At 40.9% G+C, this 22384-nt stretch overlaps 1 protein-coding gene across 1 annotated transcript; it reads right to left on the bottom strand.

Moving 5' to 3' along the window:
• Window positions 1–11552: 11552 nt before the first annotated feature.
• PIP (prolactin induced protein) lies at window positions 11553–21744 on the bottom strand. Its single transcript, NM_001080913.1, is given in 4 exon segments — window positions 11553–11671; window positions 11997–12111; window positions 20065–20173; window positions 21650–21744. Coding segments are annotated over 4 exon segments (438 nt in total).
• Window positions 21745–22384: the final 640 nt, after the last annotated feature.

The following is a 22384-nucleotide window of genomic DNA, read 5'->3' as shown; positions in this document are numbered from 1 at the left end:
CTTTGCCTTCTGCCATTAAAGTGATTTCTTCTACATATCTGAGGTTGTTTATACTTCTGAAATCTTGACTCCAGGTTGTGATTCATTCAGCCCAGCATTTCACATGATGTACTCAACATATAAATTAAAATAGCAGAGTGACAATATACAACCTAGACATAATCCTTTCCCAATTTTGAAGCAGTCCATTGTTTTATGTCTGATTATAATTGTTGCTTCTTGACCTGCATATAGATTTCTCAAAGACAGGTAGGGTGGTCTGGTATTCCCATCTCTTTAAGAATTTTCCACAGTTTGTTGTGATCCACACAGTCAAAGGCTTTAGCGTAGTCAATGAAATCAAGCTGTACATCTGGAAGTTCACATACTGTGGAAGCCTAGTTTGAAGGATTGTGAGTATAGGCTTCCTAGCATGTGAAATGAGCACAATTGTACAATAGTTTGAACATTCTTTGGCATTTCCTTTCTTTGGGATTGGAATAAAAGGTAACCTTTTCCAGTCCTGTGACCACTGCTGAATTTTCCAGATTTGCTGGCATTTTGAGTGCAGCAGTTTCACAGCATCATCTTTTAGGATTTGAAATAGCTCAGCTGGAATCCCATCATCTCCACTAGCTTTGTTAGTATTAATGACTCCTAAGGTCCACTTGACGTCACACTCCAGGATGTCTGGCTCTAGGTGAGTGATCACACCATCATGGTTATACAGGCCATCAAGACCCCTATTTTCTCTAGTCATTAAATTTCTTTGTTTCCTATTCCTTTCCCTTCCAATAATTTATTATTTATTAAAATGTTACTTTTCAACTCAATAATAGATTCTCAGGGAAAAAACAATCAAAATTAAATAAAGGACAGACCTTGACATTTAAAGCTTCAACTCACTTATCACTCTTACTTTTTAGAGAAACACTTTTATTAGTTTTGTGTATCCTTCTAGTGTTTCTTTAAGCTACTGAATTCTTATACAGTATTACTGTGTTCCTAATGTTCTGACACAAAATTTATCACACTCTGCTTTGCCTTACTGTTTCTATTTAACACTATGATATGGAGACCTTTTGCTATTGTATATAAGATGTCCTTCATTCTAAGTACAGCTGTGTATTTAGTTGTGTATACAAACCACAATTTATTCTATTATCTTTTTACTGATAGACAATATGTTACTTTCCAAATTTTTACTCTTACAAATAATGTTGTAATCAATAACATTTTTCATTGATCATTTTGAATTCTTTAAGTTTTTCTGTAGGGTAAATTCCAAAAAATATATCTGCTGTATCAAAGAGAAGTACATTTGTAAACTTGGTGGGTATTGCAGAATTTTTCTACATAGCAGTGTACTATGTTTGCATATCAGTCAGAAATGTTAAAAAATGTCTTTTCTTCCACAGTCTCACCAACCAAGAGTGTTATCAATGTTTTTATATTTTATCAATTAGACAGGCGAAAATATTATCCCATTGTAGTTTAAATTTTCATTATTCTCAAATGGCACCCCACTCCAGCAGTCTTGCCTGGAAAATCCCATGGATGGAGGAGCCTGGTGGGCTGCAGTCCATGAGGTCGCTAAGAGTCAGACACGACTGAGTGACTTCACTTTCACTTTTCACTTTCATGCATAGGAGAAGGAAATGGCAACCCACTCCAGTGTTCTTGCCTGGAGAATCCTAGGGATGGCGGAGCCTGGTGGGCTGCCATCTATGGGGTCGCACAGAGTCGGACATGACTGAAGTGACTTAGCAGCAGCAGAAGCATGAAGAGTGAAGTCAAGTACCTCTTGATAGGCTTATGTGATATATACGTATATATATACATATATTTATATTTTTCCTCTTTCAACTAGATTTTTTCTTTTGAAGTTAGTTTTAACAACCTATTTGTCAACAGAAATATTTGATTTAAATCAAAATTGTATTTTTTACAGTTAATATTTTTTTCAAGTTTATATATATATATATATAACTATTTTTGTTGGTTCAAATAAGGTTATTACCTTTTTTCTTTACAATGTACTTTAAGAAACTTTGTAAGATTTTAAAGTTTTAAGCTCTTATATATCATTTAAATATATCAGACAAAAAAAAAGAAAAATCTGAAAACCAATGAGTTAAAACAGTGTATCAGTTGAAGTAAATAATTTGAATACAAGTTTTCCTTAAAAACTCTTTATATTTAAATATACTTCACTTATGGTTTTACTAAAATAAAATTCTGGATTGGCAGTTTATCTTTTAGAATTTTTAAGATATTATACCACGTTTTCCTGGCTTCCACTGTTTCTGTTTTAAAGTCAGCTATTATTCTTATTGTTAGGCATTTGAAGTTTAAATGCCTTTTTTTCCCTTTGACTTCACTTTAAATGTTCTCTATATCTCTGGTTCTCAGTAGGCCCACCCTATAATGAACTAAATGTGATTTTCTTTGCATTTATCCTGGCTAAAGTTCTAGTTTTCTGTATTTGAGATTTGATGTCTTTTGTCAGTTTTGGAACATTCTAAGCCATTATATATTCAAATATTACTTCTTTCCTATTCATTGTCACTCTCCTTCTGAGCCACTTATCCTTTTCTTCTTCATCATATCCCATTTGCCTTTTATTGTCTTTTTTTGGTGTGTGTTATCCAGCTTTCTTTTCTCTAATTCACTGTAATTTTTTCCAACTTATTTCAGTTTCACAAATCTCCCCTTACCTATGTCTAAGTTGCTATTGAAACTGTTCATTGGATTTTTAAATTTTATTTATTGTCATTTTCATTTCTAGAATTTTTACTGGCTCTATTTTGAGGAGTCACTTTATTTTGACATAGATTCAAAGTACAAAAGAATATAACTTGAACAGTAGAAGTCATTTATGCCTTAAATCCTTCACCTCACAATGTCTGATGGTCACAGTAATTAATTCCTTACAAATACTTCCAGATGATTCCCATGAACCTATTTTTCTCTTCTTTGACCATTAACCCTGAAATTAAGTCATCATAACCATCTTATGAACTGATTTTTATCCTATTTATTGTCATTAGTTCCTCCAATATTCCTTTCTGGATTCCTACTAGTTTTATCTCTTGGATTTAGAAAAAGATTCTTTCTCATATTTAAGATTTTACTTATTTTCTTTCTTTCTTTTTTTTTTTTTTTTACATTTTAACATTGGCTTTTGTTCTTCCCAGACTACTCAGTTACTTGTTCTCTACAGGCCTCCCCACCTCCAAATGCTATTACATGTTGTTATTCCAAAATGGGTAAGTGCATTTTGCCAAAAGAATGACTCTCAAAAATCAAATTTCCTTCATAAATTATTCCTATTGCATCTACTCAATAAACTTTCTCCTGAAGTGGAGAATTCCTGGCTAGAAGGTTTAGGAAGCAAAATGAAAACATAGGCCAAAACCAGCTATTACAATTTGGAAGCAGAACTATCATTTTTTAAAAAATTCAGTTGTCCACTGGGTATCCATCTGTACATCTTAATTCATATAATTAAACCAAAACATTTATTCAGTATATATTATGTTTAGGAACATTTTAAGGGCCTTGACTTTTTTCTCAAAGTATGAAAACCTATTGAGCTGGCATCCATGATTCGGAATGTAAATTTCATTGTTTATTTTGGTCAACTGGAAGAATAGTCAATTTCCTCCTTTGTCTTTGTTTTTAAAAGACAGACATAGCCTCCAATTTGGAACAAAATAAAAGTGAATGTGCCAAAGCTTTTGAAGTCATTTACATATTATGAATCTGTTAGTGGCAAAGTAAGCTACACAAAGCAAACTCATGTCAATCAGCAGATCTCCTATGGCAGGGAAGCACACTGTGGGGGAAACTCAGAGACATGCATTTCTCAATCTAGATTTCTAAAACAAGGGCAGTTTCTAATAATTAAAGCAAAAATAGAGTTATGTATACAATGGCAGAGGTCAAGGGCAAAGAGAGGTCAACGATAGTTCATGTAAAAGTGCTAATAATCCTATCACGTATGATGAAACAGTTGATTTGCATGGGAATAGAAGCTACAGTGATAAAAAAGTATAGAGATTCTTTGGGACAAGTCATATGGTTCTAACTTCACTTCTGTGGCACTCTTCACTACCTGTCTCTGAGAGGCAGAAAAATGGCTCCTAGAGCACATCCAGTGTCTTCCTGGTTGTCCCGTGGTTACGATTTTTCATCCCAATGCAGTGGGTCCTGCTTTGATCCTTAGCTGGGGAACTAAGATTCCATATGCCTCCCAGCCAAAAAATCAGAACATAAACCACAGAAGCAATGCTGTAACAAATTCAACAAAGACTTTAAAAGTTTTTTTAAAAGTTATTTAAAAAGATATCCAGACCCTAATCCAAGGAAACTGTGACTGTTACTATATGTGGAAAAAGGGACTTTTCAGATGCAATTAAGATATTCAAACTTGGGGTGGGGAGATTATTCTGGATTACCTCTGTGGGCCCCATTTATGTACATGAGTCCTTAAAAGCTGAGAACTAGTTTTGGCTGTGGTGAGGGAGGGTAAGAGGAGATTAGTTCAGTTCAATTCAGTTGCTCAGTTGTGTCCAACTCTTTGCATCCCCATGGACTGCAGCCCGCCTGGCTTCCCTATCCATCATCAACTCCTGAAGCTTGTTCAGACTCATGTCTATCAAGTCAGTGATGCCATCCAACCATCTCATCCTCTGTCATCCCCTTTTCCTCCTGCCTTCAGTCTTTCCCAGCATCAAGGTCTTTTCCAATGAGTCAGTTCTTTACATCAGGTAGCCAAAGTATTGAAGTTTCAGCTTCAGCATCAGTCTTTCCAATGAATATTCAGGGCTGATTTCCTTTAGGATGGACTGGTTTGATCTCCTTTCAGTCAAAGGGACTCTCAAGAGTCTTTTCCAACATCACAGTTCAAAAGCATCAATTCTTCGGCACTCAGCTTTCTTTATGGTCCAGTTCAGTGCTATGTAGAGCAGTTCAATGCTTTGCTTCAAGTTCTAATTTTTGTCTTTGTGGTTAGATGTTGTTCTGAGATGTAGGCAGCTATGTAAATTCTGACAATTAAAATGAGTTAGGGAACGATTTTTCTCTAGGTCCTCTAACAGGAACACCATCCTCCTGATGCCTTGATTTTAGTGCAGTGAGATGTGTTCAGTCTAACTATAAGATAGTATATTGTGTTATTTAAAGTCACTGCATTTGTGAGAATTTCTTAGGTCAGCAATAAAAAAATTAAACAATATTTAAGTCTGCTGCTGCTAAGTCACTTCAGTTGTGTCCGACTCTGTGCAACCCTATAGATGGCAGCCCACCAGGCTCCTCTGTCCCTGGGATTCTCCAGGCAAAAATACTGGAGTGGGTTTCTATTTCCTTTTCCAATGCATGAAAGTGAAAAATGAAAGTGAAGTTGCTCTGTCGTGTCCGACCCTCAGCGACCCCATGGACGGCAGCCTTCCAGGCTCCTCCATCCATGGGATTTTCCAGGCAAGAGTACTGGAGTGGGGTGCCATTGCCTTCTCCGATATTTAAGTCTAGAAACTTAAATATCTAAAAAGCCTGACATCTGTGCTAAGGTAATCTCAATAGATATATCTCACTAGATACATAAATGTGGTCTTGAAAACTGTATCTAATGCCTCTTCTTACTGATTCATGTGTAGATCTTCTCTCAAAACTCTGTCCACTTCTTAATTCATTAATATATTTACTCATTTATTCATTTACTTTTTTTTGTTGCTTAAATTGTCATTCATTGAAAGCCAGTTATGCTCTAGCCAGGGGATAAGTTACCTAAATTTCTTCTCTCAAGAATATTCAGTGCTGAGACTTCCCTGGTGGTTCTGTGTTTATGTGATCCCCATGCAGGGGCCCTGGATTTGATCCCTGCCTGTGGAATCGGTTCCCACATGCCAAAAGTAGGAGTTTTCATGCCACAACTAAAGTTCTCATGTGCTTCAATGAAGACTGAAGATCCCATGTGCTTCAAATAAGACCTGGTTCAACCATATAAATCAATAAATATTAAGAAATATTATATTCAGTCTTTAGTCTTACCTAGTGAGGATTGATTCCAAAGTTATCTAGTTACTGTAACTATCCGTAGAATCAAAACATTGGTTTTGCCAGTAGTCACGTTTTGACTTGAGAGCTGGACCATAAAGAAGACTGAGGACGAAAAAAATTGATACCTTTGAATTGTGGTTCTGGAGAGACCCTTGGACAGCAAGATCAAACCAGTTAATCCTAAAGGAAATCAACCCTGAATATTCACTGGAAGGACTGATGCTAAAGCTGAAGCTCCAAAATTTTGGCCACCTAATGTGAAGAGCTGACCCATTGGAAAAGACCCTGATACTGGAAAGATTTAGGGCAGGAGGAGAAGTAAGCAATAGGGGATGAGATGGTTGAATGGTATCACAGACTCAAAGGACATGAGTTTGAGCAAACTCTGAGAAATGGTGAAGGACAGGGAAGCCTGGTGTGCTGCAGTCCATGGGGTTGCAGAGGTGGACATGGCCTAGCAACTGAACGACAGTAACAAGGTTGCTTCTATATCTTGGCTATTATAAATAATGCCACAATGGACATTTTGCTTCCCAGGTGGCTCTAGTGGTAAAGAACCCGCCTGCCAAAGCAGGACATATGGGTTTGATCCCTGGATCGGGAAGATCCCCTGGAGGAGGGCATGGCAATTCACTCCAGTATTCTTGCCTACAGAATTCCATGGACGGAGGAGCCTGGCGGGCTACAGTCCATAGGATCACAAAGAATCAGCCATGACTGAAGAGACTTAGCATGCCCAATGGACATAGGGCTGCATGCATATTTTCAAATTAGTGTTTTTACTTTCTCTGGGTAGTTATCTGAAAATGGACTTGCTGAATCATATGATGGTTTGTTATATTAATTTTTTTTGAGGTACCTGCATACTGTCTTCCATTTTGGTTGCACCAGTGAGATTGGTATAGATTGGTAGATTTAAATGTAGGTTGGTGCCATTCGGTGCACCAGTCTACATTTTTACCAATAGTGCTTGACTGTTAACTTTTCTCCATACCCTTTCCAACACATAATATTTGTTGTTTTTTTGATGATGATCATTCTGACAGATACGAGGTGATATCTTACTGTGTTTTAAATTTGCATTTCCCAGGAAATTAGTGCTGTTGAGAATCTTTTCATGGTAGGTGTTTCCATGTCTTCTTGGGAGAAATGTCTATGCAGGTACTGTGGCTGTTTTTCAAATTAGATCCTTTTATACTGAATTATATGTTTTTTCTACAAAATTTGGCTGGAATATTGACCCCATTGGAAATACCATGTGGAAATATCTTCTTTCATTCAGTAGTTTGCCTTTTCATTCTGTTGTGGTTTCCTTTGTTGTGTAAGACGTTTTTAGTTTGAGGTAATCCTATTTGTTTATTTTTGCTTTTATATCTCTTGCCTGAGCAAACACATCCAAAAAAAAAAAAAAAAAAACCAAGACGGATGTCAAAGACCATTGTGCTTATGTTTTCTTCTGGGAGTTTTATGGTTTCAGGTCTTACATTAGGTCCTTAAGCCATTTTGAGTTTATTTCATATATAAGAAAATGGTCTAGTCTGATTCTTTTGCAAGTAGCTGTCCCGTTTTCCCAGAAATATTTATGGAGGAAGCTGTCCACTCCATTTTATATTTTTGCCTCCTTTGTTGTAGATTAACTGACTACAGAAGAGTGGTTTTATTTATAGGTTCTCTAATCTCTTCCCTTGATCTGTGTGTCTTTTGTTTCCTTTTTATCAGGAGTGCAGCTTGTAATCAGTGATCATGATATCTTCAGTTTTGTTCTTCTTTCTCAAGATGACTTTGGCTATTTGGGATCTTTTGTGGTTCCATACAAATTTTAAGATTATTTTTTTCTAGTTTCATGAAAAGTGCCCTGGTATGTTGATAGGGACTGCATTTAATCTCTGGATTGTTTTGGGTCATATCAACATTTTAGTAGTAGTAATTCTTCCAGTTTATAAGACAAGTATATCTTTTATTTGTGTCATCTTTGGTTACTTTCATCACTGTTTTATGGATCTTTCACCTCCCTGGTTAAGTTTATTCCTAGGTATTTTATTCTCTTTAGATGCAATTGTCAATGGGATTATTTTAAAAATTTCTTTCTAACAGATCATTGTTAGTGTATAGAAACACTATAGATTTCTGAATATTAATTTTACACACTGTAACTTTGCTGAATTCATGTATTAGTTTTAGTAGATTTTTGGGTGTTTACATGTAGTATGAAGTCTGTAAACACTAACCGTTTTACTTCTTCATTTTCAATTTGGATGCCTCTTATTTTTCTTGTCTGAATGCTGTGGTTAGGATTTCCAATATCATGTTAAATAAAAGTGGAGAGGTGGACATCCTTGTCTTGTTCTTGTTTTTAGAGAAAAGTCTTTCAGCTTTTCACTATTTTGTATGATGTTGGGTATGGGTTTGTTATAAATGGCCTTCATTATGTTGAAATATGTTCTCTTCATACCCACTTTGATAAGGCTTTTTTTTAATTTTAACCATGAATATACGTTGAATATTGCTGAACACTTTTTTTGTGTCTATTGAGGTGATTATGTGATTTTTCCTTCCTTTCAGTAATATAGGTTAACATAGTGTATCCCATTAATTGATTTGCAAATGTTGAACCATCCTTGTAAACTTGGAATAAATCCAACTTGATCGTGGTGTTCGATTCTTCTATTGTTTTTGAAACCTCTGTTTTATATATTTTCTCTCTGATCTTTATTATTTCCTTTCTTCTGCTGACTCTGGGATTTCTTTGTTCTTCTTTTTCGAATTCTTTGTGTCTCTAATCAGAGAAGATGCTTGGTATGATTTAGATCTACTGCCTGTCTTCATGTTGTGGCTGGGCCCTGCTTACCGAAGATGTGCTAGTGTGAAGGACTGGCCGTGTTGCAGCGGCCTCTAAGGCTTGGCACCAGTTATTGTTGGTGCTGTGCTGTGTGCAGCCGGCCCCTGGGATCGAAGCTGCTTTCAGATGGTGCTGCCAGGGGTCTGCTTTGAAGGGGCTCTGTTTTGCTAACTGAGGGTATCCACCGGATAAGATGAAACAGTGGCCTGCTTTGGAGGGACTCTGGTGTTGGTCAGAAATGCCTGCTGGGACTAGTGGAGTGTGAGGCCACACTGGAGGGAGTCTGGTGCCAACTTAGCCCAGTCACTAGGTATGGGGGGAGTAGTGGTCTACTCTGGAGGGCCTCCAGTGCTGGCTGATGGTGTCTGCTGGAACTGGGAGGGTGGCAGGTTGCTTTGGAGGGGCTCTGGTGTAGCTCCCGAATGGCTGTCAGATTTGGTGGGGCTTCGCTGCTGGCTGAGGATGTCTGTTGGGGCTGGCAGGGTTGGGGTGCTGCTTTGGAAGATTGCCAGATGTGTTGGGTCCACAGGTGAACCCAGGGTGGGACAAGCAGTGCGAGTAAGTTAAATGGCAAGAGTCAGAAGTGGTGCCCATTAGTGCTGGACCAGCTAAGTAGACGGTGAGCTATAGGAAAACTGCCATCAAAGTGGCACCTGCCAGCCTCTCTATACCCCTGGAAGTTCCATGATCCCTGCTGCTCTGGCACCTGAAAATTAGTCAACGAGTCTCCTCAAGGTAAGAGATTTTGAAACATCTGGCTTGGTGCTGACACTCCAAGGGAATGAATATTGGTGAGTTTTCTTGAAGAGTAGTGTCTCAGATTCCGACAGCCCTCTGGCTTTCCCAGGTGTCAAGCTCCCTGGCTTTCAAAGCCAGATCGTATGGGAGCTTGCCTTCCTGGTGCAGGTCTCCTGGGCTGGGGGGCCTTGGTGTGTTCAGAGCCCTCAGGTAAGACTCCCAGGCTGTGATATCCTTCCCACCGATGGGTTAGACCTCCAGGACTGGTCCCAACCAGACTGCACTTCTGTCCCTCCTATCCTTCTCCATGTGGCTTTTCCTTCCTATCTTTAGCTGTGGAAAACCTTTTCTGCTAGTCTCCAGGTCATTCTCAGAGACAGCTTCTGTATATGTGGCTGTCATTTGCTGTGTCCCTGGGAGGAGGCGAGTCCAGGATCATCTTACTTTGCTTTCTGTCCCAACTTCCTGAGTTCAGCATTTTTAGATTTTGCATATGAGTGATATACAGTATTTTTCTTTCTTTGTGTGGCTTATTTCACTTAGCATAATGTCCTCAAGTTTCACCCATGTTGTTGCAAATGGCAGGATTTCATTCTTCCCCGTGACAGAATAATACTCCTATGTATGTGTGTGGGTGTATGTGTGTGTATACATGTGCATGTAGCTTGAGGTTATTTTTTAATAAGGCATGTGGTAAAGCATGTAAATAAAAATCTTCAGTGCTTTTTTGATACATCTTAAGCATGAAATCACTGTACTATTCTAATTCGTATATCAAGTGATCTTTCCCAATAATTGTGTTTTCTTGCCCTGGATTCTGATACTCACTTATGATCCTGCCTTCTTGTCCAGATGCAGCGATTTTGTTCCTGTCTCCTTGTTGGCCTCCTTTCTAGCCTTCCTGACTTGCTCTTAATCCTGCCTGATGTTAAAGTGATTACTGGCCCTGATCTTGCTGCTGTTTCATGCTCTGGCCTCTTGGCACCTGCTATTCCATCGGCCACAATGTCCTCTGCCCACTGTGTGCCCCGACACTGGCTCATATTCCCCTTCTCTCAGGAAGGACTCACTCACCCTCTTCGGTGGAGCCCCTCAGGGTGCCCTCTGCCTTTCAGCATATTATGCTTCTTGTGCAGCCCAGTGTCTAGTAGACATGCTTTAGTCCACCATCTTTCACTGTCTGAAAAGAAGCAACTGACTAGAACAGAATGCTATTGTTTATCCTGGGGTCCATAGATTCTGCCCCTGACTCCGCTAGAGGCAAGGTGACTCCCATCTCCTGGGAGCTGAAGCAGTTCTTGTGGGGAGGAGGGTGTGTGGAGCAGTAGGATGTAGGAGGGCCAGGGAACAGGGGGCCTTGAGGTTCCTGTCCATATTCTGCCCATCACTTGCTATGAGTTTTAGGGCCACCACTTTCCCTTTCTATGAGAATGGCCCCTCTCTCTTTCATCTTCTCTTTCATGGACAGTTCAGTTCAGTTCAGTTCAGTCTCTCAGTCGTGTCCAACTCTTTGCAACCCCATCACCAACTCCCAAAGTTTATTCAAACTCATTTCCATTGAGTTGGTGATGTCATCCAACCATCTCATCCTCTGTCATTCCTTTCTCCTGCCTTCAGTCTTTCCCAGCATCAGGGTCTTTTCCAATGAGTCAGCTCTTTGCATCAGGTGGCCAGAGTATTTCATGGACAAGGAAAGCCCAAAAACTCTCCTCAGTAAAGGTCTTTTGAAAGAGCAAAACCCTAAAAATTCTAGCTGTTCTGAGATTCCTTTGGGGTAGATTTTGTAGGAAAGACACAGCAGAAGTCAGAGAAGCTTGTGAGAAGTTTATTTTCGAGACTAAAGTTAGCTAGTTGACCCCAACCAGCTTTCCTTGGAGGAAATCCCCTGCTGGCGGGGTTGGGATGTGCAGAGACAAAGGCTTCCATTTAGATCAGACTATGGTAGGCTCTTAGTGATAGAAAAGCGATTTGCTTTAATAGGTATCACTGCCCAGTCATCCGGGCAGATACCTAGTTCACGAATAACATCAACCACTGCTGTTATTCTTACAGTACCTGAAAGAGACAAGGCAGGACAAAGGTCATCTCTGATAACACTCCAACCCCAATGCCTTGACTTTTCTGCCATCCCCAGGAATTTCCCCACTGGGATTCAATTTCTGCATATCATTTACAAATATAGGTCCCTTATTAACTTTTCTCCCAAACCTTTCACCTTTCAAATTGGGCAGAGTCCCCACATTCTCTCCTCCTCTTCTTCCCTCCCTTCCTCTCTGCCCTTCCTCATGGAGGTTCTGATCCAGGTCTGGAGCCATGCTTCTCTTGTGTTTTTTTCCCTCCCTGGAGGATAGTTCTTCCCTTGGTCATCTCCTGTACTTACTGTTGGTTTGCAAATCCCAGAAGAATCTCCTTGGGTAATTGTTACAGAGGCAGGAGGTGAATTTATAACTAAAATTGCCTTCAATCGGAATGTTGCTTAGAAGATAAGCTTTAACCTAGGGAGAGAGGACCCAGTGTTAGCTTGAGGATGGAAAAGTGAAAGACAAGAAAGGGTGGAAGGGGAGGAGGAAGATCTACTTGGTGATTGAAAAGCAGGGGTGGGTGTGAGTCAGAGGCAGGAGGAGTGAACCATACGGCATCATCTAGGTCAGAAGGTCTTCTGTCCTCATGTCCTCAAGTTCCTGCTTTAGCAGCGTGGGTCTAGGGCTTGGGAGGAAAGAGGTAAGTGAGTCCACAGGGCTGGGATCAGTCATCTTGGGGCAGTTGGTCATCTGGGGAGCAGGCTTGCCTTGCTTCCCTAGTCAAGGCTGTCCGGAATTGGGCTGTGACCACAGCCTGGCTGCTTGGGTGTGGAAGTCAATGCCAGGCCCTGTTGCCAGATTGTGGCTGAGCCCCAGCTGTGTTCCTCTAAAACTCTGTGACTTTTGGTAATTAGTGACCTTTCATAATTAGGGTGCTGTGTCTCACTCTTGTTTTCCTCAGTTGTGAGGCAAAAGCAGTTTTACTCACCAACCCTGGCTGCTACCAATGGGTTCCAAATGAGATTGAGATCTTGAAGTTAGTTTTCCTTTTCTTTTTCAAATCGAGAGCACTTTACAACTTAAGATCCCGGAGTATACGGGCTTCCTTGGTGGCTCATTGGTAAAGAATTCGCCTGCTAATGCAGAATACATGGGTTCTGACTCTGGGCCAGGAAGATCCCACATCCCACAGGGCAAACTAAGCCCATGCAGCACAGCTATTGAGCCTGCGGCTCTACAGCCCATTCTCCCCAACAAGAGAATTCACTGCAACAAGAAGCCCTTTCCCTGCAACAGTGAGCCCCTGCTCACTGCCAACTAGAGAAAAGCCACACAAGGAAGACCCAGCACAGCCAAAATTAAGAAGAAGCTAAAAGAATGAAGATCCCAGAGTACAGCATATATAAGTTTCAGTGGAGTCAAGAACCTTCTGTCTAGTTAGTGTTCAGCACGGGAGTTTTATTCTGGGGTCCATAAACCCAGAAAGGTCTGCAGATAGTATTCAGTGAGTCTGTGTATTCAGGTGGAAAGAAGTTTTATCTTTATTTTTACTAGACTCTCATTGAAACAGCACTTCTGTTACAAAGGTCATCAGTAATCCATGGTGGTATTAGCAGTATGCGTGATCTTATCAAGAAGAGAGACATAGATATGTTTGTACTACATTATAATTTTAGAGGTCTTGAAATATTGTTTCTCATCACTACCTTTGTGCTCTATCAGACTGACATGCATGGTCACGGCTGGGGCCATCAGCGCATTTCCTGCAACTTCTCCAGGTAACTGGCAGCTCTGTGCTGAATGGCCTGTCAGCCCCAAACAGTGAATTCAAATGTTCTCCCCCTTGGAATTTTACTCAGAATACTTGGACATCCTGGTGTTTCTATAGAGAAATCTACCCTCACCTTGTTTAGTTTTTATTACATTTACAACAATATATCTTCATCTATCCCCCTTCACAGATCACAGCATTGTCACGGCAAAGAGTCTTGTGTAACTCAATGAAGCTATGAACCACATTGTACAGGGCCACCCAAAATGGATGGGTCATAGTGCAGAGTTCTGACAAAACGTGGTCCAGTGGAGAAGGGAATGGCAATCCACTCCAGTATACTTGCTTTGAGAACCCCATGAATATTGTGAAAAGGCAAAATGATATGGCACCAGAAGTTGAGCCCCCAAGGTCGGATGATGTCCAATATGCTACTGGGGAAGAGCAGAGAAATAGCTCCAGAAAGAATGAAGAGGCTGGACCAAAGAAGAAATGACACTCAGTTGTAGACATGTCTGGTGGTGAAAGTAAATCTGATGCTCTCAAGAACTTCACTGCATAGGAACCTGGAATGTTAGGTTCATGAATCAAGGCAAATTAGACATGATCAAGCAGGAGATGGCCTGAGTGAACCTTGACATCTTAGAAATCAGTGAACTAAGATAGATAGGAATGAGTGAATTTAATTCAGATGACCATTATATCTACTACTATGGGCAAGAATACCTTAGAAGAAATGGAATAGACCTCAGAGGCAACAAAAGAGTCTGAAATTCAGTGCTGGGTGCAATCTCAAAAACAAAGAATGATCTCAGTTCATTTTCAAGGCATTATTCAACATCACAGTAATTCAAGTCTATGTCCTAGCCACTAAAGCCAAAGAAGCTGAAGTTGAAGAATTCTATGAAGACCTACAAGACCTTCTAGATCTAACACCAAAAAGTTATGTACTTTTCATAATAGGGGATTGGAATGCAAGAGTAGAAAGTCAAGGGTTATCTGGAGTAATAGGCAAGCTTGGCCTTGGAGTACAAAATGAAGCAGGGCAAAGATAGAATACACTGGTCATAACAAACACCCTTTTCCAACAACACAAGAGACAACTCTACACATGGACATCATCAGATGGTCAATACTGAAATCAGATTGATTATAAGCTTTGCAGCTGAAGATGGAGAAGCTCTATATAGTTAGCAAAAACAAGACCTAGAGCTGACTATAGCTCAGATCATGAGCTCCCTGTTGCAAAATTCAGGCTTGAATTGAAGAAAGTAGGGAGAAACAAGAGACAATTCAGGTATGACCTAAATGAAACCCCTTATGATTATACAGTGGAGGTGATGAATAGATTTATGGGATTAAATATGATAGCAGAGTGCCTGAAAAACTATGGACAGAGGTTCATAACATTTTACAGGAGGTGATGACGAAAACCATCCATAAGCAAAAGAAATGCAAGAATGTATCATGGCTGTCTGAGGACGCTTTACAAATAGCTAAGAAAATAAGAGAAGCAAAAGGCAAAGGAGAAAGAGAAAAATATGCCCAACTGAATGCAGAGTTCCAGAGAATAACAAGGAACAATAAGAAGGGCTTCTTAAGTGAACAATGTAAAGAAATAGAGGAAAACAACAGATTAGGAAAGACACGAGATCTCATCAAGAAATTGGACATATCAAGGGAGTATTTCATGCAAGGATGGACATGATAAAGGACAGAAATAGTAAGGACTAACAGAAGCAGAAGAGATTAATAAGAGGTGGCAAGAATACAGAGAAGAACTGTACAAAAAGGTCTTAATAACTTGATAACCATGATAGCATGGTCACTCACCTAGAGACGGATATCCTGGAGGGTGAAGTCAAGCAGGGCTTAGGAATTATTAGAGTGAACAAAGCTAGTGGAAGTGATGGAATTCCAGCAGATCCATTTAAAATCCTAAAAGACGATGCTGTTCAAGTGCTGCACTCATTATGTCAGCAACTTTGGAAAACTCTACAGTGGCCACAGGACTGGAAAAGAGTTTTCATTCCAACCCTAAAAATAGGCAATTCAAAAGAATGTTCAAACTATAGTACAATTGCAGTCATTTCATATGCTAGCAAAGTAATATGCAAAATCCTTCAAGCTGGGCTTCAGTAGTATGTGAACTGAGAAATTCCATATGTACAAGCTTTGTTTAGAAAAGGCAGAAGAGCCAGACATCAAATTGCTACCATTTGTTGTATCATAGAAAAGCAAGGGAATTCCAGGAAAACGTCTACTTCTGCTTCATTGACTACACAAAAGCCTTTGACTGTGGATCAGAACAACTGTGGAAAATTCTCAGAGATGGAAACACCAGATCATTTTACCTGTCTCCTGAGAGACAAGAAGCAACAGTTAGAACTGAACATGGAACAAACTTGTTCAAAATTGGGAGAGGAGTACGTTAAGGCTTTATATTACCACTCTGCTTATTTAACATATTTAGCTACATCATGCAAAATGCCGGGCTGGGAAACAATGGAAACAATGAAAGACTTTATTGTCTGGGGTTCCAGAATCACTGCAGATGGTGACTGCAGTCATGAAATTAAAAGATGCTTGCTCCTTGGAAGGAAAGCTATGACAAACCTAGACAGCATATTGAAAAGCAGAGACATTACTTTGATGATAAAGGTCCATATAGTCAAAGCTATGATTTTTCCAGTAGTTATAAGAGTTGGACCATAAACAAGGCTGAGCACTGAAGAATTGATGCTTTTAAACTGGAGTGTTGGAGAATACTCTTGAGAGTCCCTTGGACTGCAAGGAGATCAAACCAGTCAATCCTAAAGGAAATCAATCCTGAATATTCATTGGAAGGACTGATGCTGAAGCTGAAGCTCTAATACTTTGGCCACCTGATGTGAAGATCTGACTCATTAGAAAAGAAGCTGATGCTGGGAAAAATTGAAACAGGAGAAGAAGGGGACAACAGAGGATGAGATGGTTGGATGGCATCACCAATTCAGTGGACATGAATTTGAACAAACTCTGGGAAATGGTGAAGGACAAGGGAGGCCTAGCAAGCTGCAGTCCATGGGGACGCAAAGACTTGGACATGACTGAGTGACCAACAACACGACAACAAAATGTCATCCAGCCCTGTCACTTCATTCAAAAAGAAGAGGAAAAAGTGCAAACGGTGACAAATTTTACTTTCTTGGGCTGTAAAATCACTAAGGATGATGACTGCAGCCATGAAATTAAAAGATGCTTGCTCCTTGAAAGAAAAGCTATGACAAACCTAAACAAATTATTAAAAAGCAGAGACATCACTTTGCCAACCAACGTCCGTATAGTTAAAGCTGTTGTTTTTCCAGTAGTCATGTATGGATGTGAGAGTTGGACCAGTCAGTCCTAAAGGAAGTCAACCCTGAATATTCGTTGAAAGGACTGATGGTGAAGCTGAAGCTCCGGTACTTTGGCCACCTGATGCGAAGAACTGACTCAATGGAAATGACCCTGATTCGGGAAAGATCAATGGCAGGAGGAGAAGGGGGAGGCATAGGATGAGACCTTTAGATATCATCACCAGCTCAATGGATGTGAGTCTGAGTAAACTCTGGGAGATAGTGAAGGACAGGGAAGGCTGGCATGCTGCAGTTCATGTGGTCGCAAAGAGTCGGACATGACTTATGAAGTGAGCAACAACAGTCTTTATGAATCAGGATTTTCACTACTTGAATAATCAAAACAAAAAATTCCTAGTCCCTTGGATGTCCAGCAAAACAAGCTGTGATTTGTTGCCAAATGTAGTGTATAGTTTAAGGTTGTTACGCAAGCTTCACGATGACAGCCACCATATAATATAATCTCTAGAAAATAAAATATAACTTGTTTATATTTAAGTATATTGCCTTTCAGCTAGTGTGCCCATAAAGAAACACACATATATAGCTATATCACAAGTTTACTTTTTAAATAATTTTATCATTTTTCTTTATTATGTCTGTTTTCCTTTGTAATCAGTGCATTTTATTTACAAATTTAAAGCAATTTTCTGGTAAGAGTTCCAAGACCAGCAAAATGGTCCAGACCACAAATGTTTAAGCACTTGGTTAACCCTATGTTTTCTTCAACATTACATTATTATATGGTGTTTATATTCAAACACATGTTTGAGGATATAATCTATTCCATTTTAAAAATATTTATTTGTATTTATTTATTTATTTGGCTACATCAGATCTAAGGTGCAGCACAAGGAATCTATTGTTTGCAGCCTGTGGAATCTAGTTCCCTGATCAGGTCCCCTGCCTTGGAAGCACAGAGTTTTAGCCATTGGACCCCCAGGGAAATCCCAACCTATTCTATACTTGCCTTTATGATCTTTAATACCTCATTGATCAAGAATTTAGTTACATAAACATTATAATTAGTAGAAAATGAATATCAGGTTCTAGAAACATCACACCTATAAAATTATATTATTTCCAAAGTTTTAAAAATAGGAAGGTGTACTCATACATTTATGTCATGCTTGCATGCTAAGTCGCTCAGTTGTGTCTGACATTTTATGACCCCATGGACTGTAACCCGCCAGGCTCCTCTGTCCATGGGATTCTCCAGGCAAGAATGCTGGAGTGGGTTGCCATTTCCTTCTCCAGCGGATCTTCCTGACCCAGGGATCGAACTTTCATCTCTTATGTCTCCTGCACTGGCAGGCAGGTTCTTTGTTGCTAGCACCACCTGGAAAGCTCACATTTATTTTATAGTTATACACAAATTCTTTCTAATTTGCAGTATCATTCATTCCATGGACTTGTACTTGGTTAGGTTTTAAAAAGTTTACTTTATTTTATTGTAATAGCATTGTTCTTAAAACAGTTTTATTAATCACAGCGGCAAAAAATTATATCAGGTGTCAAATTGTTGATTAAACACAGTTGTTTTTACACCTGTTACATTCTCAGGGTTGGAAATGGACTTTCATAATCTATCACCACTAGAAATTACCATTATCACAAAACTTTTATGCCCATCTTCACATTCTTTTTTCATCTGTGCTTTTGATAAATCAAACCCAAAATTGAAAAATTATGACTCACTCTCCCTCCCACCTCTAATTACTATACATAGTTCATATTATTGGATTGTAAACATAAAAATTAGATAAAACAGCTGTATTACTCTTTGCTCAATGATCAGGAATCTTTCTCCTATAGGTGTGGGGCCATTTCTAGAATGCAGTTTAATGAATAATAACCCTCACACTCCCAATTTTGTTTTCTATTTAGTCCCTGTCCTTAAAGTCTCTGGTGGCTCAGATGGTAAAGAATCTGCCTGCAATGTGGGAGACCCATGTTTGATCCCTGCGTCAGAAAGATCCCTTGGAGAAGGGAATGGCAACCCACTCCAGCATTCTTGCCCGGAGAATCCCATGGACAGAGGAGTCTGGTGGGCTATGGTCCCTGGGGTCGCAAGGAGTGACACGACTGAGAGACTAACACTTTCACTTTCAAATCTAATTTGAATTCCGAAGCTGTCAGAAGGTACCTGTGCTTCTTGAGAGATGTCTTTCTGGAATGAGATAGGGTAGATACATGGATCTTGGCCCTTGAACAGAGGTAGCTAACAAGGGAGTGCATGCGTGCAGTCACTTGGTTGTGTCCGACTCTCTGCAACCCCATGAACTATAGCCTACCAGGCTCCTCTGTCTATGGAATTTTTCAGGCAAGAATACTGGAGTGGGTTGCCGTTTCCTCCTCCAGGGGGATCTTCCCAACACAGGGATGGAACCCGCATCTCCTGTGTCTCCTGCATTACAGGCGGATTCTTTACCCACTGAACATTGAGGAAGCCCTTAGGAAGGGAGGATTGTGCTTTCGTGACAACACCAGAGGAGACTGTCAGTGAGGTGGAGAAGGACACACTCTTCCTGGGGTGGGAGGGGAAGTTCTATGGGTTCAACCTGCACAGGTCCTTTCCACGGGACCCAGAGCAGTCAGACAAGAGGAGGCCTAATGCACGTTATCCTTGGAGATCCTCTGGTCTAGATCCGCCCTCTCACCACTGCTGAACTGGGAGAAAGGGAGGAGAAGGGTGTGCTTTCCTTATCAGAGAGGTTGGAACAACAGTCAACTTCTGAAAAAAGAGCAGACAAAGCCAAAGAGCAGAAGAGTGAGCAGAAAGCAGACTCTGCTCAGGTCTTCCTGGGGAGGAGGGTTCATAACCTGACTGTTGTTGGCCCCGCATCTCATTTCCCCACTTGCCTCAACCTCCCAGATGGGGTTGTGGGTTTTCCTTCTGAGGCTCTCCACGCTCCTGTCCTTCATCTCAAACGGCCATACCCAGGACCTGGGGAGGGACTCTCACCCATCCTCCCCCAGTTCTCACACATTTTTCTCTCTTCCTTCTTAGCTGTGCTTCTCCCACTAGCCATGCCTTCTCTCTCCTCCCTCCCACACTTTCTGGATTGGGGGGGTCCCTTCATTTGTAAAATGACAGTAGTCATCTGCCCTGAGCCCCCATGATTATTCTGAGGCTCAAGTATCTATATGAGCATTGGGAGCAGGAGGGTGGGGGTTCATTATGTTATCAATTACATTATGCAATATTGAAGTCAGAGCTTGATATAGCCTTAGTCGTAATTAAGAATCAGACTTTTCCCAAGGTGGGCCTCTACTTACCACCATGCATTCCCTCAGATCTGTTGAAACTTCAAGCACCACGGTGGCCTCTTCACTCGTGTCTATTTGCAGCATCTGCAGGTCCATTGTCATCAACTGTCGACTGGTTCTGGGAAGAGAGACGTGGGTCTGAGATCAGAAATCAATCCATGAGAGACGGGGCTTGCGATCAGCAAGACCAAGGGAACAGAGAAGGTACAGATGAAGGAGATGATGAGAGCAGGATCAATCACTCAGCATCTGAGTCTCCTGAGAACTTTTGATTTGGGGTTGTTTTGTACAGATTGGGTGTGCTTACTAAAGCAACTTGAATTCTTTGTTTTAAAGCTGAGCATCTTCTTTCCTTCCACTGGTCATCTTAGTTTGCCCCAAAGCAAGGAACTGCCTGGGATGAGGGGCTTTCTAGTGCTAAAACCAAGAAATTCTTGAGCAAACTGGGCTGGGTGGTCACCTTAATTAGCACAGTTTATTTCAACAACTTGCCATACCACTCTATAGATAGAGTGGTATCTATATCTGAACTTGTCCTCACCCAGTGTTTCTTGGTGCCTCCACATTATACCAGCTTCTCAAAATCCTGAGTGGTTTTTCCCAGGGTAGGACACCTGGTCCCACTACAGAGATCACCACCAGAATCATAACCCAGAAATCCAGCATTCCAAACTCTCTTCCTGTAGAGAAAACTTCCAAGATTTGCTGAGTGATTCTATTCCTCCCCTGTCCCTAGCTCCATTTCCTACTTACTCCATTCTGCTTTCCCAGTTTCTTGCTTCTGTCAAACGTGGACCCTCAGTGAACTAGCTTCTAAACCTGCGCTTCCTGATATCAGGGTTTGAGGGGGCAAGTGGTCCTTGTCTTCATCTTTGGTCTTGAGAATAGGGAGAATGTCTAAGTTGCTGGGTCAGCGCAGTCTCATACCATAGGGCCAAGGATCTGTGACCACACCCTCTAATCCTTTCCTGAGTCCTGCCCAAAGCTTCGTAAAGCTATTGTTGGAACTCTCTGACCTGCTTCATCTCTTCTAGGAGGGAAGGTACGAGAAGGTGGGGTTTTCTGAGCAGAATTCGAACAAAGGTATTGACTTATGGACAGGATGTGGATCAGAGCTTTGGCTCAGAGTTAAAGAATCCACCTTCCATGCAGGAGACTCAGGTTCAGTGCCTGGGTAGGGAAGATCCCCTGGAGAAGGAAGTGGCAATCTACTTCTGTATTCTTGCCTGGGAAATCCCATGGACAGAGGAGGCTGGTGGGCTACAGTCTATGGGGTTGCAAAAGAGACACACACAACCTAGCAACTAAACAATAACAACCACAGTTACTTACAGCCTATTTGAACACTGGGAGCCTTATTTCCATGGGCAACCTAGAAGCACCCAGTGGAAATGTGAGGGAAATTGATGACACTCCCTAAGAGGGGGGAAATGGAGCTAGGCGTGGGGTTCACAAGAGTTCCTGGGACTAGAGTTCTGGGAAGTTGAAAAAGTGTTCAGGAACGGATATGCAGATTTCTAGGGTAGGAGTGGAGGAGCCCCCTCCCCACCCAATTTTTTTTGTTTTTAATAAGGAGGAGAAAGTCTTGGCTCACGTGTCTTCCTGAGCTTTGGTGGTCCCCAGCTGCAGGCAAAGAATCAGAAGCAGGGCAGCAGGGCTGGCCCTGAGCAGGAGATGGAGAGAGTACATGCTGAAAGAGAAAGAATGTGATGTCCTAGAGAAGTAGGATCCCAGGTGCTCAGCACAGTCTTTATACGCAGATCAAGGAAGTGGAGAGCTGCCAAGCAGATCCATGTTGTCAATCATACATTTATCCTCCCCACTCATGATCTTTCCTTGTTGAGCTGAAGTTTGTTTTTCTATGGAAAAAGTCAACATTCAGCTTGAGTGTTAAGAGTCTGGGAGAAGAATTAGATTACCCTTCCTCGTTTTCTATTAGAGTTTCTCAGAATGGCCAGGACCTCAAAAGATATACCAAACTTTCCCTAGTTATCCTTTCATGCCTGTCTGTCCTGCTCTACATGGTCGTAGCTTCAGTCACTGCTCTGATAGTCTCTGGAGCCAGAGAATCCAGCTATGGGAGCAGATTTCAGATATCAGTCTGGGGCACATTTACTTGATCCCCTTATTAAGTTCAACAGGACATGTTCAAATCCTTTCTTCAGAAACTCAGGTGATCAAGGTCTCCCCAAGGGCCACCAAAAATCATATGGTGGGGGGAACTAGAGATGGGCTGCTCCGGATGATGGAAAATTGAGGTCACAACACTGGGTGACTTGAAGATGTTTGTGATTATAGAGTCCTTCTTAACTTCAGGGTCAATGATACG

Source organism: Bos taurus, chromosome 4 (genome assembly GCF_002263795.3).
Source record: "Bos taurus isolate L1 Dominette 01449 registration number 42190680 breed Hereford chromosome 4, ARS-UCD2.0, whole genome shotgun sequence".
NCBI lineage: Eukaryota > Metazoa > Chordata > Mammalia > Artiodactyla > Bovidae > Bos > Bos taurus.
This window is presented reverse-complemented; position numbering and strand designations above follow the sequence as displayed.